This window comes from Haemaphysalis longicornis, unplaced genomic scaffold (assembly GCF_048455015.1).
Source record: "Haemaphysalis longicornis isolate Haplotype H1 unplaced genomic scaffold, Haemaphysalis longicornis Haplotype H1 scaffold_4, whole genome shotgun sequence".
NCBI classification, from domain to species: Eukaryota; Metazoa; Arthropoda; class Arachnida; order Ixodida; family Ixodidae; genus Haemaphysalis; species Haemaphysalis longicornis.
Genome location: NW_027526361.1, coordinates 92,074,196 through 92,097,747, shown reverse-complemented (window position 1 = coordinate 92,097,747; position 23,552 = coordinate 92,074,196). Strand labels below are relative to the sequence as shown.

At 49.3% G+C, this 23,552-nt stretch overlaps 1 protein-coding gene and 1 non-coding gene across 2 annotated transcripts in view; one reads left to right on the top strand and one right to left on the bottom strand.

Annotated features, from left to right (window-relative positions):
- The window catches only part of LOC144179840 (uncharacterized), a 130,922-nt gene extending 112,863 nt beyond the window's left edge, over nt 1-18,059 (bottom strand). The window contains exons 1-2 of the mRNA XM_077708270.1: nt 17,919-18,059; nt 17,707-17,818 (exon numbers count right to left, since the gene is read on the bottom strand). Of these exons, the coding sequence (XP_077564396.1) occupies nt 17,707-17,818; nt 17,919-18,059 (253 nt within the window). The remainder of the gene's footprint in view (nt 1-17,706; nt 17,819-17,918) is intronic.
- A 4,373-nt stretch (nt 18,060-22,432) lies between these two features.
- On the top strand, nt 22,433-22,505 carry Trnai-gau (transfer RNA isoleucine (anticodon GAU)). Its single transcript has one exon. It is a non-coding gene; the product is annotated as a tRNA-Ile (tRNA).
- The last annotated feature ends 1,047 nt before the right edge of the window (nt 22,506-23,552 follow it).

Genomic DNA, 23,552 nt, shown 5'->3' with positions numbered 1-23,552 from the left:
TTAAGTTCCTGATTTGAAACTGCGGAAACTTTTTTTTTTTTTTTCAGTCGGCCCTTTTTTTCGTATCTCTTGGTGTATGGGCGCAAGAAATGCGTTTTTGTATGTGGGATATGAGCGTTTTCAGACAGTGATGCCACGCTTTTTTTTTTGTCCGCCAATAATAATGCGACCCAAAACGTTTTCCGATTTCCCTAACCCAAATTAGTGGGCTCAACTAATCAATATTACAACCGGTCAGATCACCGTGGCAGTAACACTAACATTACTCGTTTCACAGGCATCCCAACAATAAAACTGTGATTGAATGTCGTTTAAAACAGAAAACCTATTATGTAAATTTCCGCTATTGTTCTATTTTAAGGGAATGGCAGAAATATCACCTTTTAAAACTGTTTCCCAAGTAGTTAGATGGACCAGGTTTTATTACCTATCGGCCGTTCAGATCAAGTGCCCCCGACACTTTATTGAACGCCTCTTTTAGGAACGTCCGTTTATAGAATATTATTTGCTTGTTTTATCCAGTCTGAACATCTGTTGCTTTAATAGCCACTTTCAGTAATTTGTTGTGGTTCATTTGCCATTTCAATTTGTTTCCATTTGATCATGTGCCTACCGTGCACTACATAGCATCAGCCGTATCACGTATGATATTGTTCCGTTGGGTAGCACATATGGCTGCCATTTGTCGCTCTTACAACGTATACCAGGCAATTCTTTCTACTACAATCAACTGGTTGCGTCTTAACAGCACCATTTCACTTCAACCCTCTACCGTTCCAAGCTCGTGCACTAGCTTGCCAGAAAGCTACGCGACATGAAAGGAGGCCGTGCCCACGAAGGCCGTGCCTTCGCACGTCGGCCTGCACGGCAACGAAGAGGCCGAGAGCCAGTCAAAGCAGCCACCTCTTAGGCAGAAAAGCGTCGCCACTATGCCTCCACTGCGGCCAATAGACCTTTCCGGAAAGTTGCGCGCGCCCCCAAACGGCGGCCGCAAAGCAGCCTGGGAACTGTGAGCGCCGCAGCAGCCGCCGCCGCTGCCGCCCGGGCCGCTCTTCATGTAGCTCTACCGTGCCAAACCGTGCCGTGCGCGACAGCGCCTGTGGAGGGAGCATTTGTTGACGGTGCAGCTTCGGCGTTTAACATTGTGTGATGCATGCAGAACATCTGCTCTCCCGAACAGCTGACCCGCCGCGGTGGCTCAGTGGCTAAGGCTTTGCGCTGCTGAGCACGAGGTCGCGGGTTTGATTCCCAGCCGCAGCGGCCGCTTTTCTGATGGAGGCGAAAAGCAAAAACACCCGTGTGTACGAGATTTCGGCGCACGTTAAAGATCCCCAGGTGGTCAAAATTAATCCGGAGCCCTCCACTACGGCGCGCCTCATCGCCTGCGTTGCGTCGGCGCGTAAAACCCCACAATCAATAAATCAAGTCCTGGACAGCTGTTTTCTTCACTGGCTTCTTTTTCAAAACTTCAGCATTCTTACCACCGCCCGCATTTCTTCAACAAACTGCTGCATTTTGGGGAGTTGCAGTGTGTATCCCGTCCATTCACGCTACACTATGTCTGCATTTGTTTCAAGTACTGGTGCCCAAGAGGTGGCGAGTCTTATTGTGCAATCCTAAGCTCTTTTGATGATTTCGGCTGTGTGTAAATATGAAAATAGAAATGTTTCTTTCAGTCGAAAAAAAGACACGTACACTTTTAATTACTCCGTTAGAAAAACTAACCAATACCGACTAAAAGGTAAAACTGTTCAGAGGGCGCTAATACAAAACACGCATAGTTGACATTTTGCTTAATTATCAATTGAGAAGTGGTTCATGTGTGAAGTTGCTCAGGTAGCAACAAATTTTCCGTATCCGGTTTGGCTTGTCAGCCATCGCATTTGGGAAAACATACCACGGTATACAGTTCTTCACTTCTCGAATAACTCGCTCAACGTGTCTCCTTAGGTTGGCGATTTGCCGTGTGCGTGTTTCCTCCGTTACTGTCAGTTTACGCCGACCATTTAACATGAGGGGTCTGTTCAATTTAACGCCAAGTTCACGGAGCTCATATTCGATCAAGAATCCTGGGTCAGCTATGACGAGCTGTCTCCTTTGTTTTCTCACAGGAAGTACACTACACCTTAAAAGTGGGAAATAATAATTCCACAATGAGCGACCGAAAAGAAATAGTCGAAATGCTGAACTCGCTGCAGCAGAAACCCCGTTACTCCAATGCCGCAGGAAACGGGCTGCAGGCAGTCGCTGTCGTTGGAGAAACCGCATCGTTGCCTGCTAGAGTGAAAATATTGCTTTATGCCCTGTTACGCCGTTTGTGCTAAAATTCATTACAAAACGGGCGTTGATTACTCTGAGCTGACAGGGGTATCTCGACAGTGCTGCATATCACTAGTTCGTCTTGGATGCCTGGAAGCGGATGCCTGGAATTTACGTTATAATGCTGGGCGTACCTGTCTTTACCGGAGGACACCTCTCGGAGAAGACCCGGTGTGGAAAAATGGTCGCATACGGTCCATGTAACATTTGCGTCTGCTCGCGTTGAAATGGGCTCCACATATCCTGTGATGTTCGGACGGCTCCCACAAAGCGAATCGGCCATCACGACCCTGGCGATTTATCTGGCGAACTTATTCCTTTTTAAGTTTCTTGTCCTTCGGAAACTTGTGCAATGAAACATGCCGGTCTCGTAGCGTATTGTTGTCCCATCCGATCATACAGCACGCGTTTTTCCGCCTGCTGCAGCTTCCTTGGCGCCATATCGTCAGTATCGTGTGAACTACAAACGCTAAGGCAGGTCGTAAACGAGTGTAGCTTTACACACGCGGAAATGCATCACGAATAACGTGTGCACACGATATGAGATTCTTCGTTTTACCACTCAGCTCCCCGCGGGCTGCCGGAGGCAAGAGCTGGTTATTTGTATTTTTCTCTGGGAGCTCAAGTGCACATTTGTTTTTTATTTCCTCGTGTTGAGGAATTTCTATTTTCCCGCGGGCAGCAAGAAGCACGAAGACGCCTTTCAACTGCCAGCAGCTAGCAGACGACGTTGCTAGCAGACGACAAAAGGTTCTCATGCGGTGCAGGCAGCTTCAGAAGGATGCGGAGTTTATTTCTTATTTTGGGTTCTATGGTTTAAAGATGATTTAATTGATGCGCGACATAACTTTGCAAGCCCATCCTTTCGCGCTACTTAAACTTGGTCCTATGACGGACGCCGCGAACGCGGCGCGCGGAGCGACCACCCCGTCGGCGCTCGCCCCGCGCGCGCACGCAGTTCCCATGACGCCTTGCGCGCGCCCGCCAGGGGAAGGAGCGGCGCTGCAGTTTCTGCAAAGGTCTATTGGGAACCACGGAACAGTCCTTGCTGCTACGTGGCCCTGAAAATTCCTCGCAGCACCAAAAACAAGCGCCGAACGTGCTTTCTTCTACTTCTTTTTTACAGCGCAGTGCCATAAGTCACGGCGAGGCGGCGCCCCCTGTCCCTCCTTTGCGGGAGAAGAGGAAAAGGAGCAGCGTGCAGTGTCGCTTAGAACGCGGGGTGTTTAAAAAGGGGGGCAAGCCCGCGAGTGGAAGAGCACAGTTGGACTGGAACGGGGGAGTTGGGATTAGGTGGAATCGTGCACAACCCGCCTCATCGCCGTAAGATAGCCTTGCAGGGAATTTTACCCGGACGACTTCGAACTGAAAGGTCACATAACTGTTTTAATGTGCATGATAAAACAAAGCGCGAAAGAAACGACGAAAACAGAGAGGAAACAAATACAGTGAGAGCTCGTTAATTCGAACTTCAAAAATTCGAATTTATGGATAATTCGACCTGTTCGAGTTGGTCCGGCCAAGTCTCCAAGAAAACTCCAACCCGAGTAGGCTCCGCCACGGACACTGTTCGAACTACGCGTCACGGCGCCGGCGCCATGACACTTGGCACACGGCCAGAGAAACGCACCCTGTGCCAACACTGTGTAGAACGGAGAAGGCAAAACAGGGTGAAACCAACCCAATTTCTCATGTCCGGCGTTTGGGAAGACGCATTCTTTGCTAACTCAGTCGATGAGGACGCGAGTACAGCGGTGTGTGCGGTGCGCTGAGAGAGGAGGGCGTCATATCATATCTCAGATCAGAAGCGCAGAACCTTTCGCTGCCAATGACGACAATTAAGGAGGACGAGGACGAAGCATAGGGCGGCTGTCCTCTCAGAAGTCACGGCAGGATCGAATTCTGCCCGTGTTTTCTTCAGTTCCGCGTCATTAATTTGTTAGAGCAAGAAGTGCTGACTGTCGCCTATAGAGAAGAAAGGCAGGGTGCCATCACCGCCTTTTTCAAGCATCAAAGTGCTGACATCCGGTATACAGTTTCTCAGTTGCAGCGTTCTGTTCTTATTCTTCCCCATCATTAGTTCAACCTTTCAATAATTTGAACTGAGCTGGCGTTCCCCTACAGTTCGAATTGACGAGCTTTTACTGTACGACAGGACGGCGCACTCTTCTGTCGTCTAGCGCTTTGTTTTATCGTGCAGACTTACCAGCTCGCCCAGCCTTCCTTGTTACCTCAGTAGTGCGTCTTTTGGTCGTCGTCAGCCTATTCCGCAAGTATCACGGCGTCACGAGTCAAATGCGGATAAGTAATTAGTGAGTCGTCACCCTTTTCTCTGTTTCGGTCTCTTGCGTTGCCTTGATGGAAGTTATCGTTAACATTGACATCAGCGTTATTTCGAAGAGGTAAGCTTGCGAATAAAGTGAGGCTGTATACATGCTGTATATATGGCCCCGCTAAGCCTCAAAAACACACCTCTCATCAAGAAAACGGAAAATAAACTTCGAAAGAGCCAGATATAAGCCATATTAGCTGCGTCAAAAGAAAAGATACCCACAAACATTTCTTTTTTATTACGTTATTAGGTACAAACAACGCACCCTGGTCAAACAATGCCGTGGTCCCATTTTTGCCACGTGTATTCAATAAGCTTTCTTTAACTCGAACCACGTTAAATTCACACAAATTACGGTACCACTCGAGTTTGAATTAACAGGGCTCGACCTAATCATTTACAACTGCTTAAAGTTTATACGGCTCGCTGAGAATTCTCCTTTGGGATTCTTAATGCTGACTGTACAACCTTTACAACATGGTATTTTTATAGCTTGCCACAACGCTCACCAAACACAAGAGATTAATAAGACGTACATGCTCCGTAATAAGCTTGCGCCATACCACAGCTCAGTGAAAGACGATTATGCGCCGAGGTAGTGCACGGTTCAACATCATCTCAACCAAGCACGGGCATTTTCCACTTGTACGGCAATATTTTCTTATTTGGTGACGTACCTTTAGTTGCTATAGCTTTCTGATTATTAACGCGAAATAAATCCTACAGCATGCTCGTAAACCCAAGGAATGCACCCTGTCGCGAACGGAGCGCCAGACGGTCTTGAGTATACGGCCCCTGGAGTTCCCGCGCAAGAAATCGAAAGCGGCCCCCATATCGGGGCCTCCCGACCAGCTAAAAACATGGCCCGTCGCCTAAACACAACGTCTCGCGCACAGCCCCCAAATCGGGCCTCATGACCCAGAGAGAGAGGGAGAGCCCGCCGCCCGGCGGCGATCGGACTCTGAGCCCTGGCCGAGAGCGAGGCAAGTGTAGGACGGACGGGCAGAGGCAAAAAGGAACGCGACGGAAGAAGATGTGAATTTGTATGCGCAGCGTTTAGTCCAATTAAAGCAGTTGTTTATTTGCTTACTGGAAGTTCCGATGCTTGTCATTCAACGTCAAGGACACACCCACCACGACAGTGACGTATCCCAAAGGATCAGGTGAAACTGTCGCGAGAAAGCAAAGCTGACAAATATTTAAAAAACGGCGTTCAACGCGAAATGCATGCGATATTCGGGAGAGCTTTAGTTCCCATCTTTTGGAGTATGCGGGATGCAACGAATACATGCAGTCTTATGGAGATGATCGATGGAAGCAGAGTGATAAACAGAGAGTTAAATCGGTCCATAATTGGTGGGGACAAACCTTATGATCTACAAAAACAGGATGTGTCCTCCTTCACTCAGGACGGCTATTCCTGGACTGCCTCAGGAATACACCGAAGTATAGGTCTGACGAGTCCCATACAGCGATTCAAAACCCGTGACGTTGTTCGAAGTTAATGACGCCGTACAAAATCGTTCTGTGGATCGCATGACTAAGTTCTGTGCTGGTGAGTGAGTGAGTGAGTGAGTGAGTGAGTGAGTGAGTGAGTGAGTGAGTGAGTGAGTGAACTTTATTTAGACGAGCTTCACGCACTGATGATTGGTCGCCCGGCTGGTGGAGGGCCTCCTCTAGCCCTCCGGGTAGCCCTGGTCCGCGCTGGCTGCCCTGGCCCTCTTCACCAGGCTACGCTGGACGTCGGAGCTGGCCACCTGTCCCGCCCACTGCTCGTACGTTGGGTGAGGATTGGGGGCAAGGAATTAAAAAAAAATCGAAGCCGTTTGTTGCGTGGGCCACCACACTAATTTCGTTTTAACCCAAAAGTTCAAGTACGGTGAACCAAATTGAATTAGCAGAGTTTTTGAGATTGATCAACAGAAGTAAAACAAACGACATTCGTGCGTTAAACATGGCAGTAATCGAGGAAACGCTGGAAATAGGAGGAAGCTTAAAAGCAACTCAGAGGAAGCTATAGCTATCGGCACAGACAGAGAATGTACACACTCAGAGACGAAGAGGGTAACATTGTGAATAGCATGGATGAGATAATAAAAGTAGAAGAACAATTCTACCTCAGGCTATACTCCAGCGACGTTACCCCAATGGAAATTACTGAGCGTACAAGCTTAGCTTGCGATATCCGCTAGTAACTAAAGAGGCATTGAAAAGGCTCCCAAGGGCATGAAAAGATGAAAGTCTGCAGGTGAAGATGGCATAACTATGGATCTTTTAAAGGAGAGAGGAGCTGCTGTATTTGGAAAACCTTTCTGCCCTATTTTCAGGATACACTCTAAATGTGCCTGCCCACAGCCCGGAAAAACACCAACATAATTCTGATTCTACTCTCTGTTGTATACACGCTGCTTACCAAAATACTAATAGTTGACCGTGTTGGGAGGTAGGCCAGACTGCGGACCGGTGACAATGAAAGGACGTTTATTTCGGTCTACATCCTAACGAAGGAGGCCCCAGGCCTTTTGTCGTTCGGACGAGCGTTCTGTAGACCGCCGTTCTCTGCCGCTGACCAAAGACGACTCTCCCGTTGCCCTCTCCTCCGGAGGTCCCGAGTCGCTGGCCCAGCCCTGGCCCCGCGGTTCCGAGAAGCCGGCCTTCGCTCTCCTCTGAAGCCGCGACCCGCCGTCCCCCCGATTCCGCCGGAGCGCACACGTGTTGCTGTTTTACGGCCGGCCACCCAGCCGACGGTCTAAACACTCTCCTCTATTCGGCCTTGGGGAGGGCTCCCCCCCCCTCAGAGTCCCGCACGCAACAGACTCCTCCCCCCAATAAAGTCCTTCGCCGAGGCTGCGTCCCCCGATGCAGGGTCGAGCGAAGAATGTTCACACGTCGCACCAAACACTCTCGGGCCCACACCGCACGCACACACGCACAAAAACAACGCCAGCCAGCAGTGCCCGAGCGACGCCACTGCCAGACAATTCACCGAAGCACTTCCTTGCCTATCCCCTTTTGTATTCAGCTCTCGCCAAGCAGGGCAGCGTGGACACAAAGTAAAAAGTCACTACTGAAAAAAATACTACCTAAAGTAAACAAACACTCGTAAAACAATCCCTTTTCTTAGAAGCCTCTACTCAGGCCATCCGCATTCTTGTTTTCGGCCCCTTTCCTGTATTTAACTTCAAATGTAAACTCTTGAAGAATGAGGCTCCATCGCAAGAGCCTACCATTCTTATCAGACATTTGCTTCAGCCACGAAAGGGGACAATGGTCGGTCTCTACGGTGAATTTGGTTCCCTGAATATAACAGGCTAGCTTTTGGACTCCCCAGACGATACACAAACAATCTTTCTCGGAGGTGCTGAAGGCTTCCTCACGGGGCGTCAATTTTCGACTGAGGTACAGCACGGGGTGTTCCTCACCATTTTGATCAATCTGGGACAGAACGACACCTAGCCCACGGTTGCTCGCGTCGCACTGAACTACAAATTCACGGTCGAAATCCGGTGAAGCCAACACTGGTCTCGAAGCCAAAGCTTCCTTCAGAGATTGAAATGCTGCTTCTTTGGCCGCCGTCCAAGTTACAACCTCAGATGTAGTGCTGATAATAGCCTGTCATTCCCAGAAAAAGACCTCACCTCCTTCTTTGTCAACGGCTTGGGAAATTCACGGATGGCAGCAACCTTCGTTGCCATAGGCTCACGCTTTCCCCGGCCTATCGTGTGTCCCAGATAGGTGACACACGCCCTTCCCAACTGACATTTTTCCGCCTTCACAGTTAGGCCCGCAGTTCGGAATCGTTCCAGTACCTGTCGTATATGCTCCAAATGCGTCGGCCAGTCAGCCGAGAAAACTGCCACGTCATCGAGATAGGGCAGTGCAAATTCACTCAGCCCTTCCAGGACCCGATCCATCAGCCTTGAAAAACAAAAGGGCGCATTTTTCAGGCCAAAGCTCATGGTGACGGGCTGAAACATTCCGAACGGCGTGATGAACGCGGCGTACCGGCTAGCTCGTTCCGTTAGAGGCACCTGCCAGTACCCGCGCACCAAGTCAAAGGTGGAGATGAACCTTGCTCCACTAACGAGCTCTACCCTCTCCTCAATATTAGGCAAGGGGTAAACTTGATCTTTGGTTATGGCGTTTAGTCTCCTGTAGTCGACGCAAGGTCGGGGCTCTTTCCCAGGCACTTCGACCAACATCAAAGGAGAGCAATATTCGCTGTAACCTTCCCTTATCACACCCATCTCCAACATCTTGTTGATCTCCGCTTTCATAATCTCCGACTGCTTGGGAGACACCCTATAGGCTTTTGACCGGAAAGGCGCTTCGGAGGTGAGCTCGATGTCATGCATGATCAAATGGGTTTTCCCTGGTTGTGCCGCAAAACATTCGAGGAATTCCCTAATAACACCTTCTAAATCCCGCACCTGGTTGTCGTCTAAGTCACTTTTGTCGGCGGCGCCAAGCACAATTTCCTCTACCGACGGATTAACTTTGCTCCCACAACTGGGAACCTCGACCGAAACTTCCGGTAGGGTGTTCAAAGCGATGCTGACGATTTCCGTTCTTTCAAAGAATGGTTTCATCAAATTCACATGGTAAACTCTCTCTTCACGTCTCCGCCCTGGTAGTCTCACTGAGTAGTTCACGTCAGAGATGCGTCGGATAACTTCCGCTGGCCCATCCCAGTGAACCTCGAGACGATTCTGCCTATTCGGTCGCAGGATCATCACTTTGTCTCCCTCTGCGAACGACCTGCTCTTCGCATTTCGGTCATAATAGCGCTTTGAGACTTTCTGCGCCGCTTCCAAGTTTTCTCTCACCAATTTACGGGTATGACTCATCCTTTGCAGTAGTTCTACTACATACTCTACCACGGTCCGGTCAACCCTTTGATCCTCCCAAAGCTCCCGGATCAGTCTTAGGGGGCCCCGAAGATTTCTCCCGTACACTAACTCGGCAGGGGCGAACCCTGTTCCCTTGTGCGGCACCGTTCGCAAGGCAAACAAAGTGCCCGGAAGGCAACAGTCCCAGTCCGCTTTCCTTTCGTGACACAAAGCCTTCAACACTTTCTTGGGCACAGCGTGCCATCGTTCCACGCTGTTGCTCTGCGGGTGATAAGCTGAGCTGCGATACATTCGGATTCCACATTTTTCGAGGAAAGTGGTGGTTAGCGCACTCGTAAAAGTCGTGTCTAGATCGGACAGCCACAATACGCCTTGGAACCATACAGTCTGACCCTTTTCCCACGCCGGCAAAAGGCACCCCTCAAGGATCCGTCATTTCCCCCTTACTTTTCAATATCGCCCTCCTCCAACTTCCAGCCAAACTCTCCACAATCCCCAATCTCCACCACGCATTTTACGCTGATGACTTGACAATGTGGACCAACACCGGATCGGCGGGACAACAGCAAGACAATATACAGCAAGCCATCGACTACACGCTCGAATATCTACAGCGCCGAGGCCTCACCTGTGCACCCCAAAAATCGGCATTGCTGGTTCTTCGCGCACGCACACGCGGCCGTCCTCCACAACCAACCCCTGACCCGTCCGTCACCATATCCTCCGTGCCCGTCCCGCAAGTGACCACTCTTCGAATTCTCGGCGTTCCCTTGCAAGCCGACGGCTCGGGAGCCGCTCTTCTTCCGCAACTCCATCTAACCGTCACGCAGCTTACGCACCTCATTCGAAGAGTCTGCACTCAGCACCATGGCCTCCGAGAAAAAGACACCTGCCAACTCATTCATGCGGTCCTGATAAGTCGCATCATATATGGGGCACCGTACGTCCAACTGAAACCAAAGGAACACTCCAAACTCGACGCACTCATTCGCAGAACATACAAAATTGCTCTTGGACTCCCTGCATTCACTCCTACCACGCACCTACTCCGACTCGGCCTCCACAACACACTGTCTGAACTCCTAGAGGCACAGCAAGTCGGCCAGCTCGCTCGCCTTTCCCTCACCCCCACGGGACGCACCGTTTTGACACACCTGGGCCGTCCCGCTCCTACTGCATTGGACGCACCACAACGCATGCCCACCCAAATCCGCGCACACATCAAGGTCTCGCCAATTCCGCGCCATATGCACCCTACTTACAACGTGGGTCGAAGACAAGCACGCGTTCGTCTCCTGGAGAGACGATACTCCAACGATCCCAACACCCGATACACGGATGTCGCAACCTACCCAAACCGAACAGCCCATACAATGGTTGCCCTCAACGCTCAAGGCTCTATCCTGACATCCGCCACCATCGCTGATACCAACACCACTACTGCCGAAGAGACAGCCATAGCCCTCGCCGCCACCACAGCACCTACCGGCTATGTAACCATTCTTACCGACTCACAGCAAGCTTGCCGGAACTTTCTGACCGGATGCATTTCACCTCCCGCCCTCAAGCTTCTCCAGACAATAAAGACCCTGCCCTACATCCAAGTTGTATGGACCCCAGGTCATGCCTCACTCCCAGGGAATGAGGCGGCACATGCCGCTGCCCGCGATATCTTACTCCGGGCATTCCCATCAGGGGCGGGCAACTCGGCTGCATCGTCCTCCAACCTTCCCGTTCCCAGTCGCTACACTGATATACTGCACCACTACCGTCAGAGCCGTCTCCATTACCCACCCCCTCATCCCTCCCTCAGCACTTGCGACGCCCGAATATGGCGCAGACTCCAGACGGAAACTTATTTTAACACTCGTATTCTTCACCATATATCCCCCACTACCTACCCTTACAACTGCCCTACCTGCTACACTCCCAATACGACGTACCATCTTGTATGGGAATGCGCCGACCACCCGAACCCCCTCCCTTCCCCCACCCCGGAGCAGTGGGAGTGCGGGCTGACCAGCTCTCAGCTCGGGACTCAGGAACGCCTGACCTCCCGGGCTAGAGCAGCAGCAGTCGCTCGCGGCTTTCTGAACTGAGAAGAGGCCACCCACCTTCTTTTTTTTTTTTTGTCGGCTCAAATAAAAACGTTTTTTCCTCCTCCTCCTGGTCTGATTGTATTTCCGCAGGAAATCCCAACCGCGAAAATATCCCAAGCAAAGCATCGACCACTTCGACGGAAGTCGCTTCCTTCAACGGTATGGCTTCCGGAAACTTGGTTGCCGGGCACAGTAGCGTCAGTAGGTACCTGTACCCCGACTTAGTCTTTGGAAGGGGCCCCACCACATCAACCACTACTCGGTGGAATGGCTCGGAAATGATAGGAACACTCACCATTGGGGCCTTGCGCCTATCATTCGACTTTCCCACCCTTTGGCAGGTCTCGCAAGTTCGCACGAACTGCTGCACGTCTCGAAAACACCCTGGCCAATAAAATTCTTGTAGTAACCTTTGTTTGGTCTTGTTTATTCCCAAATGGCCTGCCCACGCGTGATCGTGGCACAGAGCGAGCAAACCTTTTCGATACCTATCCGGCACCACTATTTGATCGTATTTTCTTCCGCGCTTGTCTTCGTACTTGCGATACAGAAGTCCCTGTCTTTCTTGGAATGTGATATTCTTAGATGCCACACCTTCCTCTGAGTTAAATGCCAGAACCTGCAGTGACGGATCACTTTTCTGCTCCGCTATAAAAGCTTCGCGGTCAGTATTCAGCAACTGTTCGTAAACGGGCGCAGTGGGTGCTAACACTGTTGTCTGAAGCTCCCCCTCGCTTACCCTTTCTGACGGGCCCCCTTCCGGAGCCTGGGATGCCCCTGAGTCACCGTCGTAAGTTTCTGTTATCTCAGGAACAGAAGCATCAGATTCTGGTTGCGCAAGCATCTCGGCCAAACTCTCCGACTCGTCTGTTTCCACCTCACTTGGCTCACGGCTGTAACATAGCTCATGCGCAAGTTTCCGCGCCTTAGATCGTGTCAGTGCCATTACTTGCGCGTCTGTGAAGGCGCACCCCCTTTCGTTTAGCAACGCCTCGGAGCTGTTCGAGAACAGGTACGGATAGCTTTCCGGCAGCCCCTTTGAAACAGCGGCAATAGTCTCCAGGACCCCGAACGGTCCTTCGATTTTCACCTTTGCTGTAGGTAAACATACCGAATCCTCACTCACTGCCTGTCTTATCCACGCACACCCTGACACGCATAGGCGTGCGCACAGGGGGGGCAGGGGGGGCGGCCGCCCCCCCTAATCATCTGAAGGGGGCGCCAAATTTGCCCCATGCCTTGCCGATGTAACACATGAAAGTAAAATTTTTGCTCAGAAATATTTTGTGTGTGTTGCAATTCCATCACATTGAAATAAAAATTTTATAACCATCCCTCTTTGCACTGCGTTCGCACCGCAAGGCCTTCAGTGAGAAGAGGTCGGGAGTTGCTCTTGGGGGGGGGGGGGGGGGGCAGCGGTAAGACTTTGCCCCCCCAAATTGAGAACTCTGCGCACGCCTATGCTGACACGTAGTCTTCCGCTCTCACGTAACTCGGGTGGATCACGTCCATGGTAGCTGCCGAATCCCTAAGCACCCTACATTTCTGCCCATTTACCATGACTTCCTTAGTGTACGGTTTTAGCAGGTCATGGTTGTTTGGATGGCTGCTCACACACGCAAAAGCCGGCCTCTCATTTCGGCAATTTCGAGCAAAGTGTCCCGGCTGTTTGCAGTTGTAACACATTACAGGTCGCCTGACATCAAAATTTCTCGGCGGGTCTTCGGGCTCTCTGACGACCGTTTTCGGTATCGTGTTCGGTGCACCATTGCTCCCCTGCTGTCCTTTAGCCTCCATGAAGCGGTTCTGTGGCGCCGGAAAGAAATTTTCCTTTCTCAACTGGTCCTGGCGCGCATCCTGACTGACTCTACCTTCTTTGATGTTTCGGCTAGCCACGTATTCATCCGCCAGCTGGGCTGCCTTCTTCACGGATACGCCAACCTGCCGGTCCTTAACCCACAAGCGCATGCTTTCCGGCAAGGTCTCGTAAAACCGCTCTAAACACATGAGGTCCTTCAATTTAGAAAAATCCCCATCGGCGTCAGAGCCTTTGACCCATTCTGTGAAGTTATCGCTCAGTCCGCAAGCAAACTCAACGAAGCTTTCGTTTGGCTTCTTTTTGTCTTGCCGAAACCTCCTTCGAAACTCCTCCGCTGAAATCTTGTACTTCGCGAGCAGGCTCGACTTCACCAAATTGTAGTCTTCTGCATCGCCAGCACTTAGGCGTGCCACAACCTGCGATGCTTCCCCCGGAAGCAACGACAACAACCTCTGTGGCCAGGTATCGCGGCTGAATGATTGCCTCTCACACAATCTTTCAAAATTTACCAGGTAGAGACCGATGTCATCTCCCGTCTTAAATGGCTGAAGCAAATTTGTCATCTTAACTGCGCCTCCTTGGGCGACTGAGGAATCCCCATTTGCCAGCCTAGCTTGCTGAAGCTTTATTTCCTCAAGCTTGATCTGGGCATCTCTGGCATCTTTCTCGTCCTGCCTCTTCCGTTCCTCATCCTGCCTCTTTCGCTCCTCTGCCTTTTCCTTTTCCACTCGGCAAATTTTGGCCCACGCATCTGAAATTTCGTCCTCCTCAAAATTCACCTCCTGAATGGCACTGCGAATTTCCGGTTTTCTCATTCTTGCATCCACCTCTAGCCCCAACTCCGCTGCTAGCAGCAGCAACTCATCTTTCGTGCACTTTGCTATGTCCATGCTTGGCGAGAGCTTTCTGCCCGAAAGCACAAATTAACTACACACCCGGTGGCAGTCAATTTGGCGCCTGATTTGAACCCTGTTCAAAATTGTCTGGCAAAGCGTAGTCGCTCAAGCACTTACCAGGGGCCGAATTCTCTAAAACGACGGGGCGTCGCTTTGAAGCGACGGGTTAGCGCCATTGAAATGCATGTGTTGTGTGGTCGGGGCCGTCGCTTTGCGGTGCTCCTCATGAGGGCTGATCCTGAGAAAAGCACTGTGGCAAGGGCGCGAAGCGACGCCAACTGCCCCCCGTCGTTTCGCTTGTCGCTTCGCGCCCTTGTCACAGTGCTTTTCTCAGGATCAGCCCTCATGAGGAGCACCGCAAAGCGACGGCCCCGACCACACAACACATGCATTTCAATGGCACTAACCCGTCGCTTCAAAGCGACGCCCGTTTTTTAGAGAATTTGGCCCCAGCGTGCGGTGCCTGTGTCTCCCGGAGCCACGTTGCGTCGGTCGATCCCGGATCGCCGTTGCCGCACCTTCTCCACACGTCAGGAAGGCCTCGTTGTCTTCCTCCTCGAGTCTTTCGTCCGCTCTTCACTCGCACCTTCTTCGTCGCTCGTGTCTCCCGGAGGCCACGATGATGAATCCGCGCTGATCCCGGATCAGGTGGTTCTTCTGCACGAAGTTCTTTCGTCCGCCTTGGCTTATCCCGCCGCTGCCAACCAGTTTGTTGGGAGGTAGGCCAGACTGCGGACCGGTGACAATGAAAGGACGTTTATTTCGGTCTACATCCTAACGAAGGAGGCCCCAGGCCTTTTGTCGTTCGGACGAGCGTTCTGTAGAGAGAGAGTGTTTATTAACATGAAAATATTTACAGGGCGAAGTTTTGCCTCTCGGTAGAGGGCACAGGTCTCGCCATTCTGTAGACCGCCGTTCTCTGCCGCTGACCAAAGACGACTCTCCCGTTGCCCTCTCCTCCGGAGGTCCCGAGTCGCTGGCCCAGCCCTGGCCCCGCGGTTCCGAGAAGCCGGCCTTCGCTCTCCTCTGAAGCCGCGACCCGCCGTCCCCCCGATTCCGCCGGAGCGCACACGTGTTGCTGTTTTACGGCCGGCCACCCAGCCGACGGTCTAAACACTCTCCTCTGTTCGGCCTTGGGGAGGGCTCCCCCCCTCAGAGTCCCGCACGCAACAACCGCTTAAGTGGCAGCCTTGATTCCCAACAACCCAGAGAAGAGGATTGGTTTAGGAAAGGATACTCAACAATGGACCACATCCATGCCACCAATCAGGCAATAGAAACATCCGCACAGTTAAATAAGACCATTTACATGGCATTTAAGTAAAAAGCGTTTGAGCAGTGCTTCAAGCAAGCATTGAAACACCATGAAATAGAGGGGACGTACACAAGACTCCTAGACGAAATATATAAGGGATGTAAGGGTAGGATAATCCTCCAAAAGATAAGGGGAAAGTTCACGATCAGGAAGGGAGCATGACAGGGAGATACCAAAACTGTTCACAGCGTATTGGGGCGGCGGGGGGGGGAGCTTGACTGGGACAACACACGATTACGGATAAACGGAGAATACGTGCTTCGAAGTTTGCAGACGCCATAGTCTTGCTAAGCGAGTCTCTACAGAACACTTGCAAAAATGCTTGAGGAACTGCAATCCGAAAGCAAGGCCGTTGAGCTTCAAATAAATACGAATAAATGTTGAGTAATAACAGCTAAGCATGCCGGAAGTGCCCTCTTCAGCTCAATGCTAGAACAATTAGAAGAATATGACTACCTCGGACAAGTTGCCAGTACTGACCCAAACTACGAGAAATAAATCCAGCGCAGTATAGATATGGCCTGGTGTGCGCTCGGCAAATACTCCCAAATAATGCGCTACCTCTATTGCTAAAATGAATGCACAACCAATGCGCCCTTCCGATGGCGACATGTGGAGCGGAAACTTGGCGCCTTTTTACACAACTGGAAAGCAAACTTAGGTCGGCCCAACGGGGGGCCATCGAATGAAGAATGATAGGGGGTAACACTTGAGACAGGAAGCGAGCTTCCTGGATCAGGGAACAAACTCGAGTAGATGATATTACAGTTGAAATAAATAAAAAGAAATGGGCTTGGGCTGGCCATGTAGTGAGACGAACCGACAACAGGTGTACCACGAGGATAACAGAGTGGATACTAAGAGATGGGTCTGGAAGAAGGGGAAGGCCATTATCTCGATGGAGGGAGGCAATAAGGAAATTTTGAAGTAAAGAATGGACTCGAGCAGCGCAGGACAGGGGCGGTTGGAGGTGAATAGGAGAGGCCTTCGTCCTGCAGTAGAAGTAAGCATGGTGACGATGATGATGATACTAAATAATAGCCGCGTATATAAGTATGTCATAGCCCACTGAGGAATGGCAGTTCGAACGTTAAAGGCAGAATACAGGATGACAGAGAAGCGCTGAGTGTACACAGTTAGAAAGGGCGTGGTTTGCGATTAGCATTGGAGTACGAATGAATTTCGTGATGTCCTAAATTATCTCGTGTCAGAAAGCCGGAATGAAAAGACGCGATTAATTTAGTCAAAAATATTTTGCTACATCGGTTTCCAGGAGAGTGGAAAATTATAAGAATGCATGCAGGGTCTTCATTCCCTGTTTAAGGACTGTTTAAAGGCTCGGGCGGTGGGCAAAAAATTTATCATGACTTGCAGAATCTACCGCAACTTTCCCGAAATAGGAAACCACTCCCACTTGAGAAAGCTCAAGTAAACGTCTCTCTCTCTCTCTCTCTCTCTCTCTCTATATATATATATATATATATATATATATATATATATATATATATATATACATATATATATATATATATATATATATATATATATATATATATATATATATATATATATATATATATATATATATATATATATATATATATATATATATATATATATATATATATATATATATATTGGAAATTTGGAAAGTTGGAAATTTCCGCGCACGTTAACCTCATCGGTAGTGATCGGCGACTCCCAAGTACGGCACATTCACAACCATTTTGATGCATCTCGCCATGGAACCCCAGCATTCGTGTCACAACGGGGAGCGACCATCCAAGATATCCCCGCACTGATGGACTTCGTGCCACGCACCACGACCACCATTGTGCTCCATGTTGGCACGAACGATATCGCCAAAACGCCGGCCAGAGTCACCTTTCAACGGTACGAGAAGCTTCTCGCTTCCATCAGGCACGACCATCCTCAAATCCGTACCGTCTATGCGACTCTCATCCTCCCTCGCTGCCCTGATCGGCGCCGACAACGGAGCAACTGGCGGGCCGTGCACCGCTTCAACTCAGAAGCCTGCCGGTTTAATGACCTTCTTCGCCGGCATTGTCTCCGCACCAGGGGCCTCTTCTACCTGGACCACGGCCTTGAGTGGCTGCCCTCGGCCCGGGTGTTTGCCGCGGATGGGATCCACCCCAACTTTGGCGGCGTCGCCATCATGGCCAGCCACCTGCACCGGGCCTTGTTGAGAAACTCTGCACGCAGTCAGTCGACATGGCTACAACACGCTGCCAGTGCCCCATCCCAACAAGTGCAAGGACAGGCCCCACCTCCACCTCCGCCTCCACCAACAGCCGCTGCTCTATCCTCCGAGGCCCCCTCAACCAGGCCTCGATATTCCGATGTCGTCCGGGGAACACGCCGAGATTGACTTCCTGAAGAGCCCCCAGGTGAACCCGGTGTCCATCCATTTTCTAGAGAATTTTTAAAGCTAAGGAAAGTTGTGGAAAAAAGAATTCGATATGAACATCACGTTAGCAGCTTAATTGTATACCTCTCGCCTACTCACGAGGCAAACTGGTGGAGCATACTACATAAGGCATCGATGGATCTTTTGAGCATTGTAATCGAACATGACCAGTGTTGCCTCGATGCCTTAAAAAAGGAAGAAATTTCTCTACTTAAAAAAATTCATTTGACTACGCAAGAAAAGACCGAACAAGAAATGTTTAAACTGAACAAAACAAGCCATTTTTCCGCTCTCAAGGCAAAAAAAATGCTCCGCGACGGTGTTGATTTATCCCTATCCGAACCTAGCACATCATCTTCCCATAATTGATTGATTGTGGGGGTTTAACGCGCCGACGCAACGCAGGCGATGAGGCGCGCCGTAGTGGAGGGCTCCGGATTAATTTTGACCACCTGGGGATCTTTAACGTGCGCCGAAATCTCGTACACACGGGCGTTTTTGCTTTTCGCCTCCATCAGAAAAGCGGCCGCCGCGGCCGGGAAACGAACCCGCGACCTCGTACTCAGCAGCGCAACGCCTTAGCCACTGAGCCACCGCGGCGGGTCATCTTCCCATAATGATGTACCCCAGCCCGACACTCCTGATAATGTAGTCAACCTTTCCACCGTTACTCTTTCAAAGGATGAATTGAGCGCATTGTCTAAGGGGCTATCCTTTTGTCCCTCCACTGGAAAATTAAATGAGCTGCAACTGTACAAGGATCTAGAAAATTTCTCATGCTCACTCCGGTTAAAAGAGTACTATCATGATGTCCCCAGAGATGATAACACAGGACCGAGCTTTCCATCAGTTAGCCATTGGACGCCACCACCACAACGTGACAAGTATATGGATACGTACATCAAGGCGGTTCAAAAAGATGTCATAGCGGAATATAGAAAGCGCACCTCCTACAGACCGAATCTCACAGGAAAGGAACAGAGGGCACTAGAAATCCTTAGCACCCGCTCTGACATCATTATAAAGCCCGCGGACAAGGGAGGAGCCATTGTTGTCATGAACCAAACGGATTATAACACTGAAGCGCAAAGGCAATTAGGTGACACGTCTTTCTACCAGCCCCTTGCGGCCGATCCGACATTAGAATACAAATAACGAGTCCGCAGTACCATAATTGAACTTAGGGATGAAAAACTGATAGAAAAAAAAAACTGCGCGAGCTCTTATTCCATTGCACTGCACGCCAGGACGTTTTTACCTCCTTCCCAAAATTCACAAATTCAACAATCCGGGCAGGCCCACAGTCTCTGGCATAGGAACCATGACCGAGAACATTTCTAGCTATGTCGACAACATTATAAGGGAAATTCCGCCCACATTCAATTCGTACATAAAGGATACTACTCATTTTCCAAGTGAAATAAAAGACCTCACGATACCGGATGGCTCCTTCCTTGTAACATTAGATGTAGCCTCTTTGTATACAAACATATAGCTCACGCCGGTGGAATAGAATCCGTCATAAGAGCCTACGAAAATTCACAAGAGGACAAACCTATTGACAGCAACACTTTGGCCCAACTGTTAACTTTAATACTTGAATTAAACAATTTTGAATTCAATAACCAGCCGCCTACGTCCAAATAAGTGGCACATCTATGGGGACAAAAATAGGCCCAAATTATGCAAACATATTCATGGGAACCCTTGAGACACAGTTCTTGGAGAACTTCCCTTTAAAACCACTGTTTTACAAGCGGTACATCGACGACATTTTCTTGGTTTGGCCTCATGGTGAGGAAGCCCTGAAACAATTCATATCCGATTTCAACAGTGCTCACAGTGATATCTCATTCTCACATGAGTATTCAACCTCTACAATAAATTTCCTTGACGTGCAGATAACAACTAACGGACACAGACTGGATACTTCTGTGTACAGAAAACCCACCGACCGACACCAATACTTGAACTTTCATAGTAGCCATGTGAGACACTGCAAAACGGCCATTCCATACAGCCAAGCCCTACGCTTCCGCAGAATTTGCTCTAACCAAAATGACTTCGCTTCTAATTGTGATCAGCTCCGCATTGACCTCGCACGACAAAAATACCCACTACCACTCATTGAAGATTCAATCAGGAAGGCATCAGAACAGGAGCGTTCTAGCCTTATTAGTGGCAATAACACCTCCGCTTCGAGGTCACAAACCAATCTGATTCTGACATATTCGGCATCTGGCCCAAACGTCAATGAAATTTTAAGAAGACACCACAACATCTTGCTCCAGAGTGAAAGAATGAAGCACGTCATTCCAGACCCACCACGCGTGGTGTATCGCCGGGCAAGAAACATAAGAGACATTGTAACATCATCTCGATCAAGAGAAACTAGTTTCCCAGGTTCCACACCATGTGGAAAACCCCGGTGCAAATTGTGTCTAATGATGACACCAACAACAAGCGCTCAGAGCAGGGAATCTGACTTTTCCATGCAGATCAGGGGCAATTTTAATTGTGACACTGCAAATATAGTTTACCTCCTAGAATGTGGTGATTGTGGTGCGCAATATATTGGACAGACTGAAAATTCTTTTAGAACTCGCATCAATAATCACAGATCCGATGCAAAAACAAAACCTTATCTCCCCCTTTCAAAACATATCAACTCTTTGAAACACCCGTTCGATCAATTTAAGGCCACAGTGCTCCAATTTAAAACCCATTTCGACAGGGAAGCCTGCGAATCTTATCTGATCCACAAATATAACACTCTCACAAAAGGTATCAATGAGTCTCAGGGAAGGCTGTCGTGCCTTCAAACCTAGACCTTGTAGCGGCACGTATCGCACGTTACCACTTCTCAACCGTTGGATGGTTCATCGTTGTCAGCAGGTTACTTTTCCGTATGCTTTAATGCTTCTCCTGCACGAAATCTTGCTGTATCCCATCATTACACTTTCCAAGCACTATTCGGTCTAGTGTTGTGAATAACTTATTTTCTCCGTATGCTTCATTGCTCTTTTGCCCGAAATGTCACTTTGTAAGCTATTTTTGTTCACTGCTATGGTTCCCCATGTTCTACGATTTGTACACGTGTATTCTTTGTATTGTTTCGTTTGTCAGTTTCTTTAAAGAATGCTGTGTGCGAATTTATACTGCCATTGATGACTAGCTACGAAGTGTCTCTTTTTTTTTTTTTCCCTAGATCATTGGAGATTTGTCCTCGTACGTGCGCCACATCTTTCTTTTACTTTTTCATAATGTGCAAACCCTTGTTACTTGCAAAAATATCAAATGTAAGCTGACAATTTGTTGTATCTATCCACTTCATGTCATGAGCCGGGGGCTCGTTCAACTGTTTTTTTCTGTGTGCTGTTTTCTTTGTTTATTTCCTGCCTTGTGTGTCATTTCTCAAAATCCTCGCACAGCCTGCGCTCTTCTTGGGTGGCTCACGCACAGCTCTGTCTGCGTCGGCGCCCTTCGAGGAGTCGTCATTGTCCGCCTTGTGCCCCGGACGCGGGTCGCGGATAAGCCATTATCTGGTCTCCTCCCGAAGCGGCGGCACTTTCCTTTGAGGACGCGGCCCCCTCGCTAATCCTCCCGCCTGCATTCTTGAAATTCAACGTCGCCTTCTGCCATTTTGCGTTCCCCAGTGTCTGGATGACTAATTGTCGATTCTACGCTTCCGCCTTATGCGGCAGGTTGTTTCCGCTCCTTTGGAGTAAGATGCCCAGTACCCCTTCCTTATTTGTTTACTTTTCTTAATATTGCTGTGCGTGGGTGGGCGGTGGCTGAGGGAAACACGCTTCCTAAGTGCCTCGCTTTTGCTTTTCGCCGCGTTGTATATTGAGATGTATTACCTGCGCGCCCAGTCATGCAGTACGTTTCTTTCCACTTGTTTCTTGCTGTATATATAGCGTAGTGGTTATCGCACCAGACCGGTGTTCTGGAGGTCGTGCACGCTCGGATCCCACCCTGCGGGCATTTTTTCACCACTTTCTTTCTGACTCAAAAAATTCTTCATTTTTTTCTATGACGTAACGCATTCCCCCCTTTGCTTTCCGAGGTTTTCTTTACTGCCAACCCTTATTCTGTCTTAATTCACTGAGCCCCTCATTTCCCATTTCTGATTCGCTACATGCATAGCGAGGGCCTCTGTTCTGGCAGTCTTGATGCCAAAGGTAGCTTAAGAGGGTTCAACGCTTGTCGGCCACTCTCGACATGTCGTAGACACTCGAGTCACGGCCCGGGGGTTAAAAAGAAGGTCCCCTTCACCCCGAGTAGTCCGAGTGGCGCTGGCTACCACCCACAAGTGCAGGAAGCAAAAAATACCTTAACATAAATACCCGATAAAGTGGTGGGGAAACAGCCCCGCCGGTAGCGTAGTGGTTATCGCACCAGACCGATATTCTGGAGGTCGTGGGTTCGGATCCCACCCGGCGGGCATTTTTTCACCACTTGCTTTCTGACTCAAAAAATTCATTTCTTTCTATGACGTAACGCATTCCCCCCTTTGCTTTCCGAGGTTTTCTTGACTGCCAACCCTTATAACCCTTATTCTATCTTAATTCACTGAGCCCCTCATTTCCCATTTCTGATTCGCTATATATATATATATATATATATATATATATATATATATATATATATATATATATATATATATATATATATATATATATATATATATATATATAATCCGTACGAGGGGGTTGGCCATAAAAGGCATGGTCAGTAAAGCTTGGATTCCCGCCCCTGCATAGATTGCACATGCCCAAGCTCTGGATTTTTTTTATTTCGTTTAAAATACAGTATCACGATGTTATGCTTCCTAGGGCGAGTGCTGGCCCTTGAAAATCCTACTGATGATTCTCTGCTGTAAGAGGTGCCCATGTTACAGGATACACCCAGAACTGCATGCAGTAGCGAATGTGTGGTAATGATCGATTTTATATTAGATCTAGCGGATATTCAAGTGAGTGGCTTTAAACTTGGCGTGGTCAGTAAATCGTGTTATTATCCATTTGTGGTGAAATTCGATTCCATATGCTTACATCACAGTGACAGTTACCGCTTCTCTGTATTACTAAGAGACCCCACTATTAGCTTTCGCGATAATGTATTTCGTTTCCAGGCTGCGATTGTTGATCCCTTATCGAACCGATTTCCCCCGCAGCATGCTATGGTAAACGGAGTGTATTCCTGACCCTCACATTATTCAATTCCTTGAACGCCTCGCCTACCGTGGAGGGGAAAGTTGTCCCGAAAGTTTGGCTTCTACGTTTCACTGAAACCCTGCCTTCTCAAAAACTCCGGTGCGCATGCCGGGAAGTGCGGTGCATGGATAAGAAAATAACTATTTTAAAGACTCAAGTCCGAGTTTTAGTTGACTTGCTATGGAGCGGCAGTGTCTGGTTCTAAGCTCACTGAAACACATTAAACTAAACACGCAAACAACCAAAAAGTAAAATGAGTGTATTGGGGGAACTGC